General features: G+C 45.1%; 2 protein-coding genes across 6 annotated transcripts; one reads left to right on the top strand and one right to left on the bottom strand.

Annotated features, from left to right (window-relative positions):
- Positions 1–12,242: 12,242 nt before the first annotated feature.
- Positions 12,243–16,717, bottom strand: Slh (SLY-1 homologous). Of its 2 annotated transcripts, none has more exons than NM_001144297.2 (5): positions 16,539–16,717; positions 16,305–16,464; positions 15,559–16,247; positions 14,779–15,488; positions 12,243–14,724 (listed from the first exon to the last, which is right to left on the bottom strand). In NM_001144297.2, exons 1-5 carry the CDS (start codon positions 16,564–16,566, stop codon positions 14,392–14,394), a joined length of 1,920 nt encoding a protein of 639 aa, NP_001137769.2. In that variant the 5' UTR covers positions 16,567–16,717; the 3' UTR covers positions 12,243–14,391. The 2 variants fall into 2 exon arrangements, with proteins under 2 accessions (NP_001137769.2, NP_995614.1); NM_205892.2 differs by having other exon boundaries at positions 14,266–14,724.
- A 283-nt stretch (positions 16,718–17,000) lies between these two features.
- oaf (out at first) lies at positions 17,001–22,892 on the top strand. 4 transcript variants are annotated; one of them, NM_057692.2, is made up of 4 exons: positions 17,001–17,342; positions 19,420–19,533; positions 19,616–19,934; positions 20,445–22,892. In NM_057692.2, exons 1-4 carry the CDS (start codon positions 17,076–17,078, stop codon positions 20,741–20,743), a joined length of 999 nt encoding a protein of 332 aa, NP_477040.1. In that variant the 5' UTR covers positions 17,001–17,075; the 3' UTR covers positions 20,744–22,892. The 4 variants fall into 3 exon arrangements, with proteins under 4 accessions (NP_477040.1, NP_787963.2, NP_722815.1 ...); NM_164489.2 differs by having other exon boundaries at positions 20,445–22,500; NM_164490.1 differs by having other exon boundaries at positions 20,445–21,403.
- The last annotated feature ends 1,398 nt before the right edge of the window (positions 22,893–24,290 follow it).

Raw genomic sequence — 24,290 nt, forward strand, 5'->3', positions numbered from 1 at the left:
TTTGATCGAGCGCCGCTTAGTCTGCGATGCGTAAACAAGCGTCTCCAATTGCCCCATAAAAACTCAATTGCAGACAAATTGTCGCCAAAAAAAGCTGTTTATCTTCGAACACAACAAGTTCGCATGTCCGATGTGTGGCTACGAGTTGAAGCCAAGTATCGATTACAATTGCACCCAAATGTTTATGTTCCGCTTTTTTCGGGACTTTCGTACCGAGCGAGGCCCCACAAAGTCTAGCATCATAATAAGCCCAAAAACAGCAAACAAAGCTGGCCAAATTCGGAGTGCTGGGGGCGATTCGCTGGGCCGTCTCAATAGTTCCTTTTATTATTAATAAATAAGGCTTAGTGGGTCTGTTTGTTGTCGTTGCTGCTGCCAGTCGGTCTGCTTGTATTTTATTATACTGCTGGCTGAGTTCTGTTCTCTTCTGTTGGTGCTAAGTAAACAAAAGGCGTGTGTCGCCGTCGATTTTATTCGACTGTCCAAGGCTTTGACTTTGAAAGCGTTTAAGCCGCTTGGAGCTCGCGGATCGCAGATCTGTCAGAGATCTTGGCCGCTTGGGCTGCTGTCATCGCTGAAAAATTTCGCCAGCCCCTATCTTTGTTGTTTGGGTTTCACATTATTATTATTATTATTATCTGTTTGGCTCGTTGCCGTTTTTTGTATAATTTTTTAGGTGCTGCCTGCTGCTGGGTGTGACAAATTAACGTCGTGCCCAAGCGACAGCACCTCAGAAAATCAACAAAATCCTCAACGAAATCGCGCGACGTCGATACGAGGAGCCAAATTGTCTGGTTGGTTGTTTGCTTAAGCTGATTTGTTGCTGTTCATTTCGGATTTGAATGTTTTTGCCAGCTATGTATGAAAGTAACAGCTTAACTGGACGTAATCTATAATGCTATGTTATAATAACGCATATTATATTGCCTATAATTTTATGCCACTATTTTATTTCATATATAAGTAAGTGTTTTCTAGCTTTCAATACTTTTTGGTTCATCTCCTACTTTGCCATAAATATCGATGGTAAATATGGTGTGATAACCGAATTTATAAGATGCCGTATAAAACAAGTCAAAGTCAAGTTTTTTTCGAATAGTCCAAGACATAAATTACCATCCACTTAAGGTTTTTGATTATTTTTTAATGCTCCTCGCTGTCCGTAATTTATGGAATTTTTATTTATGAAATGCGCAATTCAGAAATAGATATGCGAGTGGCTTGGGTCACCTCGTCAAAATGGGTCACTAAGCCTGACAGTTATAGGGCAATATACATTGGCCAAGAAGTTGGCAGAACAAAAGACTTAGGCAACAAACTCGTTCTAGGCGCTGGTACTCCCAGATCCATATTCACAATTAGTCATGCAAATCAGCGCTGTCAACGTAATTAAAACGTAATGACCGACGGATCAGCTAACGGTTCATAAACTATATACATTCGGCTGACGAGGGCGGTGGGAAGGTAACTGGGCCGTAATGGCAAATTAAAGCCACAAACGCGTTTCCCAGCAGCAGCGTTTTGAGCACACCCCCACTTCGGACCAGCGGCGACAGTTTATTTTATTGCATTTGCCTTTTCGTATCTTTATTATTTCAGTAAAATAAAAAGCAAGTCTGTATCCACATTTGCGGTTTCGTGCCTATTACTTATGCGCTAGTTGGGGTGTGTTTCGCGTGGGCAGCTGCTGGTGTAGTTGGCAACACTTTCCCGAGGTGTTGGTGCCTGAAAAGCGAGCTCAAATCCCAGAGAGAATAAAGTGGCACCAAGGCGATAGTGGGTGTGTAATTAAGACAGTAATAATAGTTTTGGTATTATAATGGACGAGCAAAATGACCAACAAATACATATAGATTTTGCACAGACAACTCAACATTCAAAGCATTTACTTCGGTTGCTATTGCGATCACAGCTCTGAGCAAAGCGCAGATTATTTTCCTTAAATAACAGGATTTGCTTCGTTGACTTGGGCGACAGGTTGGCTCTAATTGTTGCCGCCTAGGTATTATTCATTAGTGCAGCCGAGTCAATTTTTCATCATTAAAAATGAAAAGTGTTGGCATTAAGTGGAGTTAGTCGTAGGGGGGTACCCCATGGAACTGACTTCAAACGAACTCTGCATATTACTCATACGCAACGTTGCATCTGCTGCAACGGGCAGGCAAACTTAATTACTAAGCAGGAAATATTAGCGCACATAGCTAAGCAAATAAAACTAATGAACAAGAAATATTAATTTGGCCAAAATGAGAAACACGCGAAGCCGCTGCAGCGATCAACAACTTTCGAGTGCCGCTTGCAGTTTCGGTTTCGAGTCCAACTCGGAACCAGACCCACAGACCATACTTTGCCACAAAAAACCTGAACATGCATTTTAATTGCAATGGCCCAGGCTCTGGGATCCGCGAGGCGAAGGCAAACAAAATGCTCTGCCACAATTTGTTTAAGCGCAGCACCGGCGTGAAAAGGAAAGTATAGCGACTTTCCCGTTCGCAGACCACTGGTTACTCTTAAGAAATAATAATATACAGGAATGCATGGCCACTTTTGTACAAACAAACTATCCAAAGTATAACTCCTGGATAATAGTAACATTTGTAGGATATGTTTAAGATAGCTATGGAAAGTGAAAAGATGAAGCTATGAAACTTAGGGTGTCCCTTGGGGTTAAATGAAGTTTTATTGTACATATTTTTCTATGAATCTCTCATACCTCTTTGTAGGGTATTGCAAAGAGTTGTTCAAACAATTGTCTGCTGCATGTCTAGTCGTCATAGTCATCGTCATCGTCATCGCCATCGCCATCGACTCCGCTCTGGTTGTCTGGTTGCTGGGGCTTCGCTTATTGCACGAAGCTAACGATGTTTGGGCCCAGGCTTCAGACCAAGTTGAGCAATCAAATATAAATAGTGAACCGAAAATTGAGGAGAATAAAAACGGAGAGAAAAAACATTGTCACGTCAAATTCATGTCATTTAATTAATTTTGTTTACTTGCTGCAACATTAATTTGTTTTTGCTGCCGTTGCAGTGGCGACTCGTTGTCTTTGAAAAAATTTTCCATCGTCGTCTGTGGAAACTGCCGTTTGGCTGGCTAAATAACACGAGTATCCAAGCATACACTCGCAACCGACTTGAATGGCATGCCGAAAAATATTTTCCCACATGACTGCACTTTATGCAAATAAAACAAGACAAGAAATTCGCCTGAAATCAAAGTTCTCGTCGAGTATTTGGCCTGGCTTTTCTTGTCTCGTTCAAAGATTTGCCGACAGACTCTTGACGGCCTGTCAAATAAATGTCGCTTTATTCAAATTTCGCATTCGCACTAATTGTCTGCCGAGCCAAGAGACAAAAGGAGCTGCTAACGAGCCCGTTTTCAGCTTGGCCTTAAGTGCAGATTAGCCCTGAATTGGGCAGACTTTGTGTCTCAACTTGGCGGGCTCACAAGCCTTTGCTCGGCTCCTCAATCAACTTTCGATCAAAAAAGCAGCCGCAGCCGGAGCTTCGCTTTTGTTTCACACACAAAAAGGTTCGAGTGGAACCTTTTTGGCGGCATTTCGCATGGCTCATTTGATTTTTGTTTTAGATGCGTTCTGATAGATCACATTAAATGTCCAAAGACCAACGCAGGCACATTGGTTGCAAAGCAGTAGGAAAGTGCACAAATTGGATGTCTGCTATTTGGTCAAAATGGGCCAAATAGGCAAATGGACGACTGTTTTTGGCAGCTGACAACCCAAACTAACGATCCCTATCACTTTTTGAATGATTTTGAAAACTTCAGTTTTTGGCCAATTTTCGCATTTTCGGTAAGGGGTTACATCGTAAAATTTGTGAAAAATTGGTCAAAAATTAATTTTCAAATTTTTGATGCCAATCGCTTGGAAATATCATTACGAGTTTAACAAAGTATGATATTCTACTTTTAGGCCATTATTTTGGCAGAAATGGCCATTTTTTGTAGTAGATATGAGCTAAATGCACTTATTGCAAAATGTTTTTTTTTATTTCCGGTTTTAAGCTGTAACTTTGTCAAAAAACGCTCGACGGTCATTCGAGCCACTTTTTAGTGCAGCTGATAATCCAAATTAAAAGATTTAAGTACATTTAACTTAATTAAATGTTTTTTATATTAAAAATTTTATGTACAAAACAGCTTACATTTTGAAAGCATTAAAATTTGAATGAGATAAGCATTTTTCTAAAATATATTATTGCTGTAAAGCATTATAAATCTACATATCACTGTATCACGCGGCTCATTGAAATTGAAAAACGGAAATTATCAAACGAAACGAAAGAGATACGAGACGCGGGAACATACGACACCGGATGTCTGGAAAGGCCGTGTTCCCGGGCATTTGAGGAGCAAAATGCCAAAGGATATGGGGCCAAAGCGACTAACTGCCTACAAAATGCCTGCTTAACCTGCGGATGAGTTAATTAAATCTGTCAATACCGTGCCTCAAAATTCAGCGGCTGGTGCGGGGGGAACTGGCCATCAAACCATGTCCCTGGCCATGTCGTCGCCCATTCAAGCGACCCATCATCATCCGCAGAAGCAGCGGTGGCCATAAAAAATGTAGCACGCCATGTGCGGGCTTATGGTAGCGGGATGGTGGATCGAGGATCAAGCACCGGGGATCGAGGATCAAGAATCGAGGATCGAAGCTTGCAGCTCGAGATCGAGAACTAAAACTTGGCTCCTTGCCTGGAATGTAACTCGATTCCTATTAACTCATCAAGTCGGGCGCTCGGGTATGGGTTCAATATGTATATATAAATGTTTTTGTTATTTTTCCTGTGCCTCTGGTGGCCCGGCGGATTGAGAAATGAGCAAAAATTAAATCAGTTTCGGTTAAGCGGCGGGGTGGGGAGGCTTAAGGCAATTTGTAGCCATGTGCGGTCCTTTTTCACCATCCTCCGCAGGTGAGAGTGTGTGCGATGTGTGTGTCAATGTGTGCGCTGTCTTTATAAAGGCAAATATGTTCACACACTTTGCTAATAGCTTCATAAATAATAACCAAGGAGGTCAAAAAGTTGGCCCAAATGCACTGCAAGAATGTTAGGTGTAGGTAAATTTTTGATTGTGTATTATTTTGTAATTGGTAATTGCTCTGCCGAGTGGTTTTTGAACACACATTGCTTTATTTTTTTATGACTTAAACAAGGTTTTCTTATTTTATAGAAACTCTTAAATATTTTGTTCAATTTTGTAACAGTAGAGAGAGCAAAATGGGTTCCACTCACCTTGTCAGCCAGTCAGTCGCACATCCAGTTCCTTGGCCATGTGCCCCTTTCCCCTTTGCGCTTCTCCTCCGTGTTGCCGATTCCGCCCCACACGGAGTTAGTTTTGTTGTACACTGAAAAAAATGAACGGATAACATGAATTTATGTTTTAGTGTGAAAGGGAGAATTGAAGGACACAGCATATTTATCAGGAACACAACTTCCCTTAAACTTCTTTCAACTTCTTTCAGTGCAGCTGCAGGTGTGTGTGTTTATGGAGGACTGTGCGTCTCAAGTTTTCAACAACAAGATATAAGCCAATAAAGGAGGAACACCGGCGAAAAGGATGAGCGGCCAGCCCAGCACACAGGGCACAAAAAGAAAGCGCAGGCAGGAGAATATACCTTAATTACGGTTAATGGAGCGTTCGAAAAAACAAAACCGATGGCTTTATATGTGGCCCGGTGTGTGTATCATATGTTGGATCTTCGGCCGAGTGCCACGGCGAAATAACTTAATCACATTTCGAGAAGAGACGACCGCAAAAATCTGCGAGCCATGTTCGTAATTTTGTATATAAATGAGATGCGGCCACCTAATGAGCCTGATTAACCAACCGGGTCCCGAGATCTTCGGTTCCTCACGGGCGGTCTCTACACCCAGCGCCGCTCCCTTGTACCTCCCCCCCATCATCAACCCCTCTCCACCTTGCTAAGAAAAAGAATGGGTTGCGGTGTTTCGTTTAACTGCTTTCATGCCACAGATCGCGTCGAATGGGACGCGTCCTTTTGACCTCGAGCCGGGTTTCTGTATCTGTATCTGGGATTCGGGACCTGAAACGCCATGGATCCCCACGTTCCCAGCACTGGAATCTGCAGATCCGGCGATCTGGAGCTGCGACTTTATGATCTGGCTGCGAGACGCTTTTAATTTGCATACGATGTGTCAATGATGAGGACGACGACAACGACGACAGCGTCGCGTGTGGTTTTCCTTTGCCCTGCTGTCGCTGTGGTAATAAAAATCGGTTTTGCCTTAAATGCCATAAACAAAACGCCCGAACATTTTTGCTGACAGATGTCTTCATTGAAAATTATACATAGGCCGGTTCCTTCGGTTATTGCAGGGGAATGGGGGCATGGTTGCCTCATTTTTTTGTGCCAAGAGATTGGCATTTAGAGCCCTGGGTTTTGGGGTTTAGTACCAGGCGTCAGGTGGCTGAAGCGTGAGAAAGTTTTGCAGAGGCCTTTCGGAGCTTGAACTTTTTATCGTCGTTGTCCTGGAACAGAAATATTCGCATTTACTAACGTTTAATCACGATTTTTGCATAATTAGATTACTCAATAGCCATTAGTCATCAATAACAATCATTATGGCTAACAACAAGTCTAGTAATAAGACTGATACATCTCACATAATATCTTACTCTTGTTCATTTTAGGGTGTCCACACCGTTCATCACCACCTCCTTCTTTTCCATATCAATTTTTTTTTTTTTTTTGCTGCTCTTAGTCATGTTTTGGCTATTTGGAGCTAAATGCCTTGACTCATGACGATGTGGATGGGTAGCCTCGTAGCCTCGTTCCCTCGACGGGATCGCCACATAACTTAATCATAACTTTTTGGGTGGCCCCCAGTGCCCAAAACAATGCTGAATTGTTCTGGCCGGGCAAAAAGCACACATAGCAAGGGATGGATCTGAAGGGGGGATACACTTTGATTTCAATCTGATGCTGGGCCAGCATAATAATATTGTATCATTGTATCGCAGGGAGCACCATCGCCGCCGAAGAGGACGCACCGTCGTGATCGTGGGGGTTTTGTTCGATTGTGTGATTGTGGCTCCATGGGCTGGTTGTTGGTTGGAGGTTGGCTGTTTGCCGTTTGCTGTTTGCTGTTGTTCTGGCCCATCATCATCTCCATCATCAATGGCAGCTGAGGGCCTACCGTACAAAGACCCATTCGCAGGCCGTCTTGCAGAGGGCTCCGCGGAGCCCTCCTCCCTTTTTGGCCGTCGTTATGTGGACCGTTCTTTGGCACGCTGAAAATTTTATGACTTCATTTGCTGACCACCAGGCGAGCGGAGCAGAAGCCCCAAATAAAAAACACAGCCCAAGATTGGCTCATAATAGGCCGCGTTTTTGCCTTTTGATGGCCAGTTTAGAGCGCTTTTCGGGATGCAATACCCGGAATTTCGTGCAGCGGCAACACAATAGCCCAAAGGATTCTCTGAATTTCGATCAGCTTTCCGATTGGGTGGCGGCAGCCCCTCAGCACCACCGGAATTGGCTAGCTGAAAAGTTGGAACTTCATCCACTGCTAAATGGTCCAATCAGGAACCCCCAGGATTTTACAGATGGATAATTGCTTTATTAGGTAAATCTATTCGTCTTCCGTTCTATTTTTGATTGCTCTAAAGTCATTGATCAAAACTAGTTACTCAGTGTAACGATAGTCTATAAAAAAGGGAGTTTTTATTGTGAATCAAGCACTAGAGTACCCAGATGTTTCTCTCTGCCCCCAGTCAGCATGCTCAATAAAAACGACAAAACACAACCACGTATCGTTATCTGTAATTTATGCACTTGTACTTTGAATCACTTAGTTGCTCCTGTCCTGCTCCTTGATGCTCCTCCCGCTCCCATTTTATTTATGCCCCTGTCAGTGGCTCATTGTTGTTGCTGTTGTCACACACACACACACATCCGCACAACACAGAAGTAGCGATTAAGGCGATGCGATTGTGATCTTATCAACAATGGGCAACGATCAACCACAACGACAACAACACCACGAACAGGACACACAAGGAGTTGCCGACGGGAATGGGTGCGGGAAGGAGGAGGAGGTGGAGGAGGAGGGGATGCGGATGGGGCAGGAGCAGGAGTTTAACCCAAACAAGTCACCAGTTGAAGGGGTGCGTGCGTAGAACAGCTTTATAAATGTAAATTAGATCTCGTTTAGCATCGACTATGGGCCTCGTAAATAAATGCCAAATGACATCATTATCATCAATGCTTTGTTCGCTGCACACAGTGGACTCTGCTCCTGCCGCACAGTGGTACAGAAACGTGTGAAAACGGAGGGCAACACATGATCGGAATGAAATAAAATTAACTATAAAGTTTGGGTGTATTTTTTATAGTTCGCAAAGCTTAATAGCCCCAAAAAGTATGCAAATACTTTTGCACAGTGAGTTTCGCAGTTTCAAGCTTGTGAGCTATATCTTAACTTTATTTTTATGTATATTTATTTGAGCTACACAACCAGTGTACCTTTTGGAAACCTAAAACTCGATGCTCGATTCCGATTCCGATCCCGATTTTATCCCTTTTCAGTTCGCTGTTGCTCCCGTTTCGATGACTCTGCTGCTCGTTATCTGCTTGTTGTTGCTGCCTTTGATGTTGTCGATGGGCGCGGTGATAAGGGGTGGGGGTCTGCAGAATGAAGGGATGGGGTGGCAGGATGGCCTGACCAGGAGATATCCCCGCGTCCACATCGCAGACCCTTATCAGTGAGTGGCGATCGGCTCTTGGACGGTGATAATGACTTGTAAGTACAAAATGGGTTGTCAGGATGGTTGCTGCTGCTGCAGATGTTGCTGCTGCAGATGCTGCTGCGGTTCTTGCGGCAATCTTCTGCTGCACGCTGCAAGCTGCACTCGGCAATTCTGCCTGCACATCACTTCAATTAATTTCGCTGGCTTAATTTGCGTTCTGTTCGAAGTTGGCAACTTCAGCGGCTGTTGTCGCCGCAGCCTTACAAGCAAATCGTGCTCGACGGCGTCCGTTCGTCTATGCCAGCTTCATTATTTTTTCTCCATTTGTTTTTTCCTCCAGAGTTTCCTTTTTGCCTTCGCTTTTTGTTTTTCTTTTTTTGTTTTTTGCTGGTACAAGCTCGCTGTAAGCGGCAACTGCAGCAACATCATGAAAAATGCATTTCCAATGAGAGGATCTGCAGCCACAGCCCATCGAGGTAGACTGTCTGTCTCTCCAGCCTCAACTCACTTAAAATTCTTGGGCCTTGTACGATGCAGTTGGCACCGGGGGGCGTGGCAGGGGCGGTGACACTTACAACCGGCGACTGCGAACTTTTGTCAAGCACTGTAAAGTCGTTTTGGCCAGCCGGCGCTTGGGCCTTAAAAACAAAAGACGCTGATGGCAATGAGTATGTGACCAGGATGCGATTCGAGAATCGTTTCGAAGTGCACTGAGCGAAAAAGTTGCAAATCAAATGTAAGAATATTCAAAATAAATTCATCCATTTGTTGAAACTAATATATGAGTATTTTGGGTAAAAAACCAATCCGCTTTATATACACGCTTTACATAACTAGATTTGTGGTCCAGTGTAAATCGACATCCAAGTTAATGACTCTCTATGCTGAACATGGTCAAGAGTCGGTGGCCAGTTGGTCCTCCAACTCCCCGAGTTGCGTATGCATTTTTCTTGGAAAAACCCTCGCCCACATAATTTCCCATTTTTCGTTTAGTTTAGTGACTGACTCTTCGTTCTGGGCGTTCTCGGCTTTCTCGGCGTTCTGACCACCGGATGTTGACGATTGCCGCTGCGGCTTCTAATTGCCGTCGGAGGGGTCAGAGGGCACTCGAGGTGCCTTTCACTGGGACATCTGGTGCTCGCTGCTGCGGCGGCGGGGCAACAAATTTTCAGGCAATTAGTGAAAATGTTTCAATTTACAAAACATCCAAATGATAAGCGGGAAATTAGTAAATAAAGACATCAAAGCGCAGGGCAAGCGGCGCTAATGGCGCTAGAGAAAGAGGATCGGACAGGTGGACAGGGAAGCGGGCTATACAACAGGTGATTAATTATAAACACTGACAAAACATAAAAATAAAAAATTAACCACGCACACACATAACTGAAAGGAGGGGGAGGGTTCCCGGCCAGAAGGAACGATGTGTAGGCAGTCGGAACATTTTTATTTTTATAACCCCCATTTCGAGGGTATGTGTGCGTCCATTAATCGCAAGTTAATTGCCTACAAAGCGGCAGCTAATTGCCCGAGTTGTTTGAGAAGCCATCGATGTGGGGAAATGGAATTTGATTCCAACCTCCAATTTTGGGAGACTCATTCCTAGCCAGGTTCGACTTACCGCTATGCTTTACTACTACAATTTAGAAGTACATCCCTGGCTGCAATCTTTCTAATCGCTCCTTTTATTTGCTGTTTAGCATCATTTGCCCTCAAAGTAAGCCATCTCGAAGCTCCAAGCACCAACGCCACTAAAACCCGAAACCGATCCGTTCTGTAACCACATGTTGGTTGGACTTTATTATCCACCGGGCTAAAACAAACCACACGCAGAAATAAAACCATCGAGCAGCAAAAACTACTTATGCCCAATGGAGGTGGACGCGGGAAGCGGGATGCTGGGAGCTGGGCAGGTTGGATATGGGCTGGGCTGGGTCCTCGCTCCTCTTCGGTTCCCAGGGCACGCAGATGCGGCAGACGGAGCCCGAGGAGCAACTACTCCGGCAGACAAAGCGGTGCGTGTGCAATTGCCAACTCCAGCCAGAGAAGCGTCAGCACAGGCCACCAAACTGGCCAAGATGCAGCGGGATCAGGGGATGAGCGGAGGGGTACTGGCGAGGATGGGGCTTCGACTGGGGCTGTGCGGCATAAATTGCGCATAAAACATGGAAAATGAAGCGATAAACTTGAGATACGCGATCGTAAAGCAAAGGCAACGTCGTCGTCTTCGCTGTCTTAGCTCGCCAGTCCGATCCGAAGATTCGAAATACACTGAGAATCAGTGGGGCCAGTATATACATTCATTTTTGGGAAGTTAAACAAAATAGTAATGTCTACTATCTAGTTATATCTAAGAACGAAAGTTGATTTTAAACGTTATATTCCTACCTTTAATGAACAGATATTTTTAAGCTACCTAACTTTTCTGCATTTTCCACGACTGCCTTAAGTTCTCCCCTATTTTTCTCAGTGCTCGAAGGCAGCATGTGGGGTAAGAGCCGAGCATGTCCAGGGTATTTGTTTATGTTTGATGAAGCTGTTGGCTGCTGTTTGTTGGTGGCCATTAGGAGCGGTCGGGCGAACAAAAAATCGCCCGAGGCCAGGATAATGAAGACCCAGAAAAGTAGGGTTCCTCGCTGGGAGAGCCGCATCCTCCCTCATCCTCGGCTGCCCCTTTTGGGTCCATTCGCCAGCCAGCCGGTTACAATTTCCCTGCATTTATTTCGATTTTGTTTTCGTTTTGTTTTAATGATCGCCTGGGCGAAGGGGGCGTGGCCGGGCCATGTGATGCGTCACGCAATAAGATTTTTGTTTAAATCAATTTCTTGTTGCACATCCTCTGATGGCTTTCGGAAATGGCCCACAGCCATGCGGGGTCCTCATCTTTTATTATTATTTTATTTCACATCTTGGGCCTCCTTTTTGTTTGCTTTATTTAGCATGTTTTTGGTAGCCGGGCTAACAAGCCGCTAACAAGCCAGCTCCTCATTCTCCTCCTCCTGCTCTCCAACTCCTACTCCTCGCAGGATGATCCATCCATCCGCGCTGCTCTTTTATTGCCGGCAAATATTTGGAACCTCTACCTCTGCGCTTCGGCTCGTTTCTTCTCCGCCGATGGGTGCTGTATTATTATTTGGCTGATTAATTAACATGCCGCTCCCGATCTCCAAAAGCGGACCACCGAGGGCGGCGATGCCCAGAAAATGTTTGTGGTAGCACCATCCCGGCTGGGAACAACAATGGGATATTCCAACAAAATGCTGACAAGGATAACACAAGGGTCCAACTGTGGGAGTCCACAGGTCTGGCGCAGATCAAACAAAATTAGAATGTAAAGTTGATGGACATGTGTTAGGGAGTTCCAGCTGAAGTAAACTATAGATGTATGTATATACTACTAAAGCATATCCAAAACAGTTCATAGGTTGCAAATACATTTATTTATATTTATTTTTTTGGATCATATGTATATATATTTATTTTTTGCTTGTGTACAATATCAAACATTGATGTTTAATAAGAGTGGGAAAAACTTATATTGCGCTTATAAAAACCATCAAAACCACAAGGGTTATGCCCTCCCATATGAACCCACATATCTGACCAGATCTCAGCAGACTCTCCACTTCGAGTCCATTCATTGGGTCTAAAGATCCCAACCCAAAGCTAAAGCTGAAGCTGTGTCTGAAGATCGCCTTCTCTGTCTGGCTGGCACTTCATTTTGTGGGATCGTCCGACTGCCTGACTGGCTGTTCGAGTCGGGCTCCTCGAATTTTGGAATTTGTTCTGCCTTGTTAAGAGTTGTTAAGATTATGATATATGTATGGGATGTCGGCGAGTGTGTGTCGGTGTGCTGGCGGAGATTGGGCGGCTGGGGCGCTGAGCGAGCGGATCGGGCGGGTCGGTCGGATCCGGCAGAATCATCCAGCAAGACGACGACAGCGGCAGCCATTATGATTCACAGCAGGAATGTGGGAAACGGCTGCCTGACCATTTTATTTTTTTTCTCGATTTTTGGGTCTCGACGGCGGAGGAGCTGCGCTGGCTACGAGATCCACACCACACAGATACTCACGCATACAGCGACAGTTGCATTTACCACATAATCGATTCATGCATGTGGCAAGTTAAGAATTTCTTTCATGTTGCGTTCTCGTTGTTAGTTTCTGTAGTCGTTTTTCCCTCTCATTTTTTCCTTATGATTTGTTTGAGCCGCATCTTTTCGGACCACCCGTGAAATCACTTTGGGTTACCAGTTTCTGGCTGGGAGTTCGACTTTTCGTTTCCCCTGTACTTTTATTTATTTATTTTTTTTTTCGAGTCTCTTGGATTTTTTTTTGGGTCTTGGGCTTTTGTTAAATTGCTCTTGTTTATGTTAACATTTAAATTGTGGCCACGGGTAGTCTGGATAGTAACCCAACCCCTGCCCGGCTGCCCAACCAAAACCAATATTTAAACTCAACGCTCCATGAATAATCATCGTCATCGTCATCATCTCTTCTTCGGCCTTTCATCAGGGCCATCAATTCTGATTTACCAAAAGTGTTAATTAGCCCACGGATCGCTTTTTTCTCCACCATATTTTACTCATTTTTTGTGGTATTTGTTTGCCGCTTATCTCGGGAAACTTCCTACAGTGGCCTGAATGTCATTGGAAATATTTTCAGTTCGAGCTTTTTCATTTCATGGGGAAAATTTCAGCATTTCGCTGGTCAAATGCCATTAAATTGAGGAAAATCTTAGAGATTTTATTACTTTACTACATTGGCCAATCTGTAGAATCAATTCTATAAACATTCTCTATCGTTGTTTTTACAATTGATTTCTATAATTTGGTATCGGTTAATAAGGTTCTTAAAACATTCCTTTTCCTGCCACTTCTTTTTCCTACTTGTTAGAATTTTCATTTACATCATCTTTTCTTGCAACACCAATTCAAACCAAAGATGGGCTTTCAGGGATAATTTAACGCTCTTCTTTGATGGACTTGGCCTGCCTGGCTGCCAGGCTGCCTGCCCGTCTCCCAAGGAAGCGACATTCAATCAGAGCTGCAGTGCTTCGAAAAAATGCGCCTAGTGCTCCAGTGCGCTGGCTATGCCATCGACAGCGACTTGCCTCGCCTCGATCCATTCATAGTTGGCCAGGGATAGTGCTAATTGCTGGGTGCTGTCCCTGCCAGCTTCTGCGCCTGTCCCCAAGTGCCGCGCATAGTTGTCGCCCCATAATTGTGGCACCGCCGCCGAAGGCAGCGGGCATCGGGATGGCTGGGCCATCATCGCCTCAGCCGTTGACTGGTTGTCTGTCAGCTGTCCATCAAAGCGTTGCCAAGTTGGTGTTAATGGGTGCCTAGAATGCGAGTACCCCTGCCCGCCGCCAAGCTCCCATTCCAGCAGCTCTGGCACCAGCTCCCTGGGCTTGTTGTACACGAGGCTACGCATGTTTTTGCTTGTTGTCCTTCGGGGATTAAGCGTCAGGTTGGAGTAATTGCCGAGTGCTGAGCTCTGGCTCTGCCGTTGCGTTCGCTTGCTTCTCTTTTTTGCCTGGCATTTAATTTATTTTTGGATATGCTTAAAGTAAACGAAAGAAGCCACACAGACACCCATGCACATGCAACCAAAACCCGGTCCACTCCGCTCAGCAGCAATGGAATCGGAGCAGCCGCTCCTAACTCGTCGCCGTCGGCGACTGGATCTCGCCGCCCAGGGCGGAGAGCTCCTTGAGGAACTGCCTCGCGTTGGTCAGCGTGGAAGCGCCATAAATGATGCGCCGTTGCACATTGGACGTTTGCTTCTGTTTGATGAAGTCCACCAGGTTCTGGTACTCGATGTAGTTGCCTCCGCCGACCATGAACACCACGGCGTCCTGGAATGGAGCACGATTTTTGGGCAGGACCTCGCCACCTTTGAGCAGCTTTGGATCCAGATAAAGGTAGTCATCCGTCTCCGCATTGCTGCGGCACTCCATCACCTGCTCGGTGATCTTGGTCACCGGAAGATTCTGCAAACAATTTTGATATAGAACTTGAATTTGAATTTGGAAAGAGAAACTCACATGTCGCTTGACCACCAGATTCTTGACGCCCTCCATCACGAAGGAGCTGCCCTGTGAGACGAGTTTAGTGAACATGGACACAGTCTTGGTGCCGCCACCCTCGTACTGTGTGGCTTGGCTAATGCTCGGCGAGCGGTTCATGATTCCCTTCCATCGTTGCACGTACGCAAGGGCAGTTAGGTCACAACCGGCAGCCTGCAGCGCCTCCTTGAGCCGCTCCTGCTCCGATTCGGGTAACTGCTGGGCGCAGATAAAGTAGATGATATACAGGCGCAGCTTGTCCTCCGCCTGACCAAACTCTCCATCTCGCAGTAGGTCCAGCAGCGGTCTGTCCAGTGTCTGCTTCGACATGACCTTCTCCTCGATCTCAAAAAACGAATCCAGTCGTCGAGCCTTAATGAAGTTCAGGATTGCAGTGGCGATCTTGGTGTGCATGTCGATCAGTCGCTTCTTCTCCATCAGTTGGGGCAGCGAATTGACGGCATTGGTGAGCCTGGCCGTTGTGTCATTGACCAAAGAGAATGCAATGTCCGACTCGCCCTCGATACCCATCGATGTCTTCAAGCGCTTGATCTCCTCCTCGGAGTTCCGATAGGATTCCAGCTCCTCCTGGATGGCTTCGGCCACCGTGGGAAATGGACTGCCCTTGTGCGTCATCCAGAAGCGGTCGTTGCGGTCCAAGTCACAGGCCTTGGGTTTTTTGCGGGCTCCTAAAGAATAGGAAAACGTAGTTGGTGAGTCTCAGTTATTCAGCGCCTTGATAAAAGTAATTTTACTTGCCCGCACTAGCCGTCTCGTCCTCCACGTAGACAAGATTCAGTCCCAAGTCCAGTACATCGTGCACAAGCGCCTGATACGACCAGGTGTGATGGAGCGGCGTGGCTAAATCCATGTTCCTGTCCAGCAGCAGGAGCACAGGTCTCTGAAAGCTGAACACTCCGCCGCCGGCTTGCGTGGCATCCATGTGGAACAAATTGGCACGCGCATCCCAAAGGTTCTCGCGCAGCTTCTTCTCCAGCTTGCGTGCCACCATTTCAGCGGCACTGTTCCGCGGACAGCGGATGATGGGCACATTGCCCAGGGTCACAAACAGGGCGAAGAGCGAGTCTACAATGGAGTCCATCAGGGCCTCCATCTCTTCATCGCGGGTGTTGGCCCGGTTGATGGCGTAGTATGAAAGCTGATCGCTCTGCTGGTGCTTTAGGATGAAGAAGTCATCCTCCAGACTGATGAAGTTCACATACTGGTCGTAAACGCGATGGATGTTGGCCACGCAGCCGGCATGCAGGGCTGCGGCGGCCAGATTCTCGATTTTGCTGCGCGTTATGGGAGCTAGGAAGTTCAGGTGGTACACGTCGTACAGTCCGCTCGAGAAGTCCTGCTGAATCCTGTCCAAATTCTCGTCGGTGGGCAGGCAGAAGTATATAGCCGGCACATCCGGAATGGAGTCGCGATCCGAGTGCAGTTGCCTGGAGGTTAACCAAAGCTATAATTTCTGGATTCCTGGAGGATCTCGCACAACTTACACATGCAGCGTCACGCCCAACTCGCGCAGCTCCTTGATGGAAATAATGGGCGATATGATGTCCTGGCCAACGCGATCGTAGATAAGGATCTTCCACACGGGCTCGGCAGCTAGGGCTTTCGGCTGCTGCGAGTTCAAATTAAGCATCTGCTTAATGGCATCTGCAATGATTAATATGAAAATCCATTAATTAGGTTTTCCCTTCAATGGGGGCATTGTTTTCATAGTTTCTCACTGATTTGGCGCTCCCGCAGGGTCAGCATTATATAGTCCGTCTTTAGCCCGTCCTTCTGAGTTAGTTTCAGTGGATTTTCAACAATCTATGTCCGTTTTAGCAGCTGAAAAACATATTTTACAAAAAAACAACACGTCACAAGCGACGGCGAGGCAACGCGTTTTGGGAAATTTTAGTGCATAGTACAGGCATCAGCTGTGCGGCTGGTGTGAACGTATGCAGTGGAAATTCCAATATGAATATTTAAATACTAAATGAAAATGAATGTAGTCTATTTATTCTATAGATATAGATATGTGTGCCAGTGTAATGCAGCTATATTGGGTTGGTATATTTTCTACAATCGAAATTCGTAGGCTCCTGTTCGAGAAGGTTGGCAGCACCCTTTGGGATTACCGCACGGTCACACCTGTCAGCTGATTTCGAAAAGTCACGTTTCAGTCAGTTTCACCATTTTCTGCCAGTTATTTTTCGTTCGTCGACGCGAGTGGTTCGTTGTGCTTTCTTGTGATTTTATTTAAAAGTTGTCGGATCGCAATGATCTTAAAGGAGGAGCACCCACACCAGAGCATCGAAACTGCCGCAAATGCGGCAAGGCAGGCGCAGGTCCGCTGGCGAATGGCGCATCTTAAGGCACTCAGCCGCACTCGAACACCAGCGCACGGCAATTGCTGCGGTCGCGTCGTCAGTAAAAATCACTTTTTCAAGCACAGTCGCGCGTTTCTGTGGTTCCTGCTGTGCAACTTAGTGATGAACGCGGACGCATTCGCCCACTCCCAGCTGCTCATTAACGTCCAAAATCAGGTGCGAAATCGCAAAAAAAAATGGTTTAAAACACTTAAATCCCAACAACGCAAAACGCAACAACGACAAACAGCGACGCTGGCAGCGCTGCCCATCTGATTTTCGAACATCTCATTTCGAAAATTTGCGCGCCAAAACAAAACAAATTTAAAACGCGGGAGAATGAGAGAGCGAAAGAGAGGTGCTCAAGACAAATAAACAAATCTGCGAAAACAACAAATTAAATATTAAAAAGATAGTAATTCAGTGACAGTTATTACAGCTATGACAGTAGAATATGACAAGTATATGTATCTGAAATTTAAAATTTGCCTAGTCATATTGTAAAATACGCCAATATATTGCTTTTAGAATTAGCAAGGATTCGGTATTTCATAAACAATGCTTAGTTCGTTCTTAAGAACACGCAGTTCATCCAATAAGTTGCAAATGTAAAGGATTGCACACACGCATACACAGCCCACGTTGATTCGTGCAGCACACATGTGCACAACAAATCATGTCCCCTATTGATTTATGCAAAATACAGGATTCTCCGAATGGAAACATGTTCTGTGAGCTTGTACTTCGCCGATATCTAATTAGTATACCGTTAAGTAGGCCAGATAATCCATCGATGCCTGATGACCATAAAACAAAGCTCTATTCTATATGCTTGCAACGCCATTATGTACATATGTATGTACATGCATATGTCGCAGCGTTGACATTTTCTTGTGCCTGATCTCCCATGTTGAGTGAAGCGAATTCCAACCGGCGTGCGCGATCGTCTGTATGCAACTGATCGTATTTTCTACGCATCGATCTATCCTTTACACACGCTAGTGTAGTCCAACTAGGCGACAGCGCGACAACGCCGTCGCCTCACTCGTAACGGTACTTTGACGCCAGTCATATTCTTCGTGATAGTCAAATTCTAAGAATGACCTCTCAATATACCGAACTCATTGCGCAGCTGCGTCTTGCAAGCACAGTGGTCAAACCATGGTAATAATATGACAGACACGTACAGTGGTCAGAATACATCCGTAATGCGACATATACATATGTGCAGTTCAATGCCAGTATTGAAACTTTCACTTGCCTGTCGTTTCGTTTTTCCACTTTAATATTAGTTGGGTTTGTTTGACTGCCTCAATATTGACACTTTGCTTTCGGCTTTTCCATAAATTTTAGATTAGCTGGCCGAAAAAGCACCGGGCTTGAAATGAAGGCAGCCTCTCTCTTTCTCTCTTTCCCTATTTCACTTGCACACAGCGTATTTTCGTACATCTTTGTTTACATGTGACATCCTTCATTGTTCTCTGCGCTCTGTCCCTGGCCCCAAAATGTCCTGATGGCTCTCTTCCTTCGCTCCTCCATACTTCCTCTTCTCTTCTCACTTCTTTCGGCTATTCTTTGTTTACATGCGCCCTTGTGCAAACACACGGAAAACCCAGCAGAAACAAGAACAAAGCAGAAAGCATAGTTGTTGCAAGGGTCGAATCCCGATATACCCTATGAAATCCAGTTCTTAATCATACTAGTTCTAATAGTTAATTAGTCGACATTCTGTACCAGCTACTAAATGACATCAGTATTAAGATATCTGTAATCAGAGCAGTGAAATTAGTCTATACCAGGGTATCATAACAACAACATCACCCACATCCAACAAATTGGTTCATGTACACGTGTTGAGGGCAAATACTGCTGCTGTTGTTGTTGAACTACATTTCCAGTTGTCGTGGAATGAGGAGTTGGCTCCTCCGCTCTCATCTTCATACCCAAAACCCATCCTTCCCTTTTGCCAAAACCCATCCCACTCATCTTCGTTTCGTTTTCGTTGGCCCCCATGCTTGTCTTTTTTCTATTTTTCAACTCTCTTGACTCTAATTTGGTTCATGGCCGCCCAGCTTCAGGAGCTGTCATAGTTAATTTAAGTCCTGACAACGTAAGGAACCCCTCTGCAACATCTCGTCACTGCCTTTGTGCCGTATTAATATTTTAGCTGGCTAGGGGAGGGATGCCGAGAATGTAATTTAACACTTGTTGCTCTCTCTAATCCGTTTCATTTCCTGTTTTTCATTTTTTGCAGGGCGGCGAGGTGATCCAGGAGAGTATTACCTCCAACATTGGCGAGGACCTGATAACGCTGGAGTTTCAGAAGACCGACGGAACGCTCATCACCCAGGTCATCGACTTTCGCAATGTGAGTGAAGAATCCGAGGCTCTAGAGAGCAGGGCGAGAGACCCAATTGAAATTGAAAACCTCTTATCCATCTTCCCCTCAGGAGGTTCAAATCCTCAAGGCTCTGGTTCTCGGCGAGGAGGAGCGTGGCCAGAGCCAGTACCAGGTCATGTGCTTCGCAACCAAGTTCAACAAGGGCGACTTCATCTCCTCGGCGGCAATGGCCAAGCTGCGCCAGAAGAATCCGCACACCATCCGCACTCCCGAGGAGGACAAGGGCCGTGAGACCTTCACCATGAGCAGCTGGGTACAGCTCAACCGCTCGCTGCCCATCACCAGACATCTGCAGGGACTCTGCGCCGAGGCCATGGACGCCACCTATGTCCGGGATGTGGACCTTAAAGCTTGGGCGGAGCTACCAGGTGAGTGCTTCCCTGGGGATGTTCAGTGCGTGAAATTGGTAAATCTTTAAATGGAATATCCCTATAAGTAATTTTAAAGCACATTTATGGTTGAATGTTTTTCTTTTTAATTGTTTTCAATTTTTTGGATAATATTAAAACCGTTTGCGCTGCTGATTATTTAAAGTTCTACCTATAAAAAGTCATCGCGTGCGCTGCGCAATATGGTTGAAGTTTTGCACAAACAAAATTATTAAAACGAATCTATAAAAGCAGTACGTGCATATATACAATGAGGAAAAAGTTAAAGCATTCATTTCCAGTTTTGCCTTTTAAAGAGTTACCAATTATTAAAACAAAAACATGTTAATCGAAAGTTAGGAAAGTTAGTTAGAGAAATCCGTCTGAAATCTTGGTAGATGGAAAACTTCAGTACAGATATCGACCAGTTTTGAGGGTTCTTGCCACTTTCAAACTTTTTGTTTACGCTTTTGTTTCGCTTTCCGTTCGTTGTACTCCTGCTCCTGGCAGGCTCCTCGATTTCCAGCCTGGAGGCCGCCACCGAAAAGTTCCCGGACACGCTCTCGACGCGCTGCAACGAGGTGAGCAGCCTGTGGGCGCCCTGCCTGTGCAACCTGGAGACCTGCATCGGCTGGTATCCCTGCGGGCTCAAGTACTGCAAGGGCAAGGGAGTCGCCGGAGCGGACTCGTCGGGCGCCCAGCAGCAGGCACAGCCGACGAATTATCGCTGCGGCATCAAGACCTGCCGCAAGTGCACACAGTTCACCTATTATGTGCGGCAGAAACAACAGTGCCTCTGGGATGAATGACGACGCGGCGAGCTGCAGCTGATGCAGATGCGCTGCGCGAGGCGGCGGAATGGTAGCGAGTTTGGGGATGATGCCAGTGCCACCTGCCCGGGTGGCGAAACAAGAGCAGCAACCACGACCGCGACAATAACTGGCGGGGGAGCTGGGGGAAGTGGGAAGGATACAACGGCAGCGACAACAACGACAACCAACAAATTACGCCAACTGCTTTTGTTGGTCCAGCAGCAGATGCCTTTTGCTCTGTGGAGTTTTCCGGTCCATCACATTTCCCAGTCCCATCACCAGTCCCAGTCCCAACATAAGCCCAGCCGGCAGCAGAAGCAGCATCAGCATCATTCTCAGGTTGCCCCCACTTCGCATCACCAGTCATCATCATCAACACCACCAACACCGTCAACATCATCATCACCGCCATCATCATCATCGTCGTCGTCGTCGTCCGCAATGGCCGCCATCGTTGCGTGATAATGAACGCTTGAAAAACCCAACTTACACAATCCACTACACTACACATCCAGGAAAAAAACGAATGCTGACACTTTTTCCGCTCACGATTCAAGACGATTCTGGACGCGGACATTCGAATGCAAGCCACTGGGTGAAGGTTATACTACAGCAAAAAAGGAGTAAAACGAAATAAATGTAAAAAAGTGCTTCTGTATACTATGTATATATATGTATATTTAACGATGATTAGCTTTTAGCCAGCTTACGTTTTACGCTTATGCCGGATTTAAGTTTAGACCTAGATTAGGTGTCCTTATTTAATTAAATCCTAAGAGAGCTCGCAGAATTAAGAGTTAAGCACTTCTGAGACGTACTCCTTTGCCATTTAATCCTTTCCTACTACAGTGTGATCTTTTATCAAATCATTTACATTTCCTATGACATAGCTTTAAAACCTAAAACTTATTGATTTAATTATAGTGCAGCACCTTTCTTGTAATTATCTATCACTCTTTAGATCTTTCTTAACTTTTTCCAAAGTATTTGAGAATTTATAGCCATCTTCCTTCCAGCTTTCTTGCCTGCTCACCTTTCAAGTCCATTTTCAATTTGTTTACTTTGCCCGTTCACTTCATACTTTTCCATGTACATTGTGCGCAGCAATTTCGTTTCAATTACCCTTTTAGAGCGCTTTATGTTTCCTTTGTTTGCCTTTATCTCCACTTCACTTACCTTAACTGAAGCCTGATTAGATGTATTAAGATTGTTGGACACAATATCGCGTTCCACGCCCTCTCCACCCGTGTTGCGTTGAGCTCAAGAAGATTAAATAGGAATAGAAGTATAAATAAATTAAATGTGGCCTTAGCATATTTTACGAGCGGTAGAAAAAGTACATTCATTGAACTAAGGAATATGTATGTATGTCAGGCGTTGGCAAAACTCGGAATTAATTGTGCTCATAATAGTTGTAATAGAAAAACCACAAGAATAAGATATATGGCCATTTGGGGAATGGTGAATGTAGATGAAGAATTCTACTAACCAAAACGAATGCCGCATAAAAAAAAATAAAAAGCTTTTGCATTTTACCACTCGAAAATGGCTGTTTGAGATACCCACTCCCGTTTTTTTTCCTACTAATCTTTCCCTTCAAATCTAATCCTTATAAACTAGACCGTAAACACGCCTGCCTTTTTGCCTTTGACTTGTAACCTTTTCCACTTTGTATTCGAAACAAATGAAATACCTTAACGATGGCAAAACCTTAAGCAAATTGATTGATACCAATAATAAACAATACCAAGAACAATAATCTATTGTATAAATTTCAAGAACCTAGTCTTCTTAGAGTGTTAGAATGGCATATTTTCCTAAAAGCGTACTACAAAAGAAATTAAACCAAAATCGGAAGTTGTAAACCAGAAGTTTCGAAAACAAGAAAAACCAACGGTGATAATAATTTTTTCTACGATATAGGAAGACAGCTCCTTTGACTCACTGTATAAAATGTAATGGAAACGAAATTGATTAGTATTACTAAGCATTTAAAACTGGTAAGACTCGATGATCTGAATTGTGTGAATAGCATTTGCCAATATTAACGATTAATCGACTAGTCCTAACTAAGAAATTGAAATTAATAATTAGTCTTAATACAAATGCTGACGAATTCTACGTTTTATAAAAAAATTCAGTAATGAAAAAACTCGACACCGACTTTTATTGTGATTGGAATTTCTGTTTTAGGCTTATTTGCATTGATTTCGACTGCATTCGTTTAGCAATGCATTTTCCTAATCATTGAAGGGCTCACGGAATAGCCAACCTATCGATGCATTAAAATGCCCGGCATGCTGTGCGTTGTTTGCCCAGTCCTTACAGCTCCTCCGCCAGGAGCAGGATCCTTCCGCTGCGAGGCCCCCATCCGCATCCTGTCTGCAGTGCGGGCTGCACGGAAGGAGCAGCTCGTCCTTGCCGCTGTCTTGAGCCAGTGGCAAATCCTTTATGCGATTTGTAATTCATGAGCAGAGCGCACAGATTCTTATCATTTATTTTACTGCGCAATCGGTATCGACGCGGCGCCGCCAGGATAGGAGCACGCAACCAACCGACATCTAGACAAACACTTTCAGCCAATAACTATATTCATGGCGTCGACTGTAGCCGACGATAGCTTAAGACGTGCGGAAACCAAATCGGCGTCGTAGAAAATTGAATTTGTTACGATTTCGCAGCAGCAGCTACAGGAGAAGGAGGAACAGGAGGAGGAGGAATGCCAGTCGGAAATGGCGCAGGAGTCCTGCTCCAGGAGCTCCTCGAAACCCAATCCGATTCCCAACCAAAAGGGGAGCAAACGTATGTGCATGCCTAATGAGCCATGAAATGCCAGAGCCTCGATCTCTTTTGCCTGCGCCTTTTTTCGGTAGGTGGGTGGGTCATTTCCTGGTGGGTAATCAGCGACAGCTGGCTACTCGGAAAACGCCATGGTGGTCTGGCGTGGGTCATGGCCACCCGGTGACCTCGTACCGACCCACGCCCGTTTAATTAAAGCATGCAGCTGCTGGCGTGTAAATCAAACAAAATCAACTCTCTTCGCAGGCTCTTAATTAAGTTTACACTCTCGGAATTCGATTTTCCCATCCATATTTTTGTTTTTCCCACTGGTCAGCCGCGCACCCAGCAAAATTGGCGGAATCAATAAGGTGAGGCACAAACTTGTGTAATACCCAAATAAGCTATTATTATTTATATTAAATAAGGCGCAACAATGAAACAAAATATTTATTTATTTATCTAGCTACTCACTTCCGCACTTGTTCAACTTTACTTCCCCAACTTTCCCATTGAAATCCTTCAAAAATCTGCGCTCTTGACATTTGCAATCGTCAGTGGTGGTTGGCATGTGAGGTTTGTCAGTGTTTGTTATCAGGCCAGCGAAAGCAGCTTTCTCCGCCGACTTTCCCCGAGAAAAGTTCTCGAGTGCAAGTAGAGGTACTACATGGGCCTCCAATGCCCGTGTGTGAGTTTTTCCTATTGACTTTTCAGGTCAAAAGGCGGCTGTGCGCTTAATATTTGCATAACTACTTAAAGCAGCCCA

This window comes from Drosophila melanogaster, chromosome 2L (genome assembly GCF_000001215.4).
Source record: "Drosophila melanogaster chromosome 2L".
Lineage (NCBI taxonomy): Eukaryota > Metazoa > Arthropoda > Insecta > Diptera > Drosophilidae > Drosophila > Drosophila melanogaster.

Excerpts from the sequence above, each read along its gene's own strand:
- Slh (NM_001144297.2), bottom strand. The coding sequence starts at position 16,566 with ATGCTGACCCTGCGGGAGCGCCAAATCA. Across the intron at positions 16,248-16,304 it reads TTGGGCGTGACGCTGCATGT|GCAACTGCACTCGGATCGCG; the intron begins GTAAGTTGTGCG and ends GTTAACCTCCAG. Across the intron at positions 15,489-15,558 it reads GGACGAGACGGCTAGTGCGG|GAGCCCGCAAAAAACCCAAG; the intron begins GCAAGTAAAATT and ends CCTATTCTTTAG.
- oaf (NM_057692.2), top strand. The coding sequence starts at position 17,076 with ATGATCTTAAAGGAGGAGCACCCACACCAGAGCATCGAAACTGCCGCA. Across the intron at positions 19,534-19,615 it reads AGGTCATCGACTTTCGCAAT|GAGGTTCAAATCCTCAAGGC; the intron begins GTGAGTGAAGAA and ends TCTTCCCCTCAG. Across the intron at positions 19,935-20,444 it reads AGCTTGGGCGGAGCTACCAG|GCTCCTCGATTTCCAGCCTG; the intron begins GTGAGTGCTTCC and ends TGCTCCTGGCAG.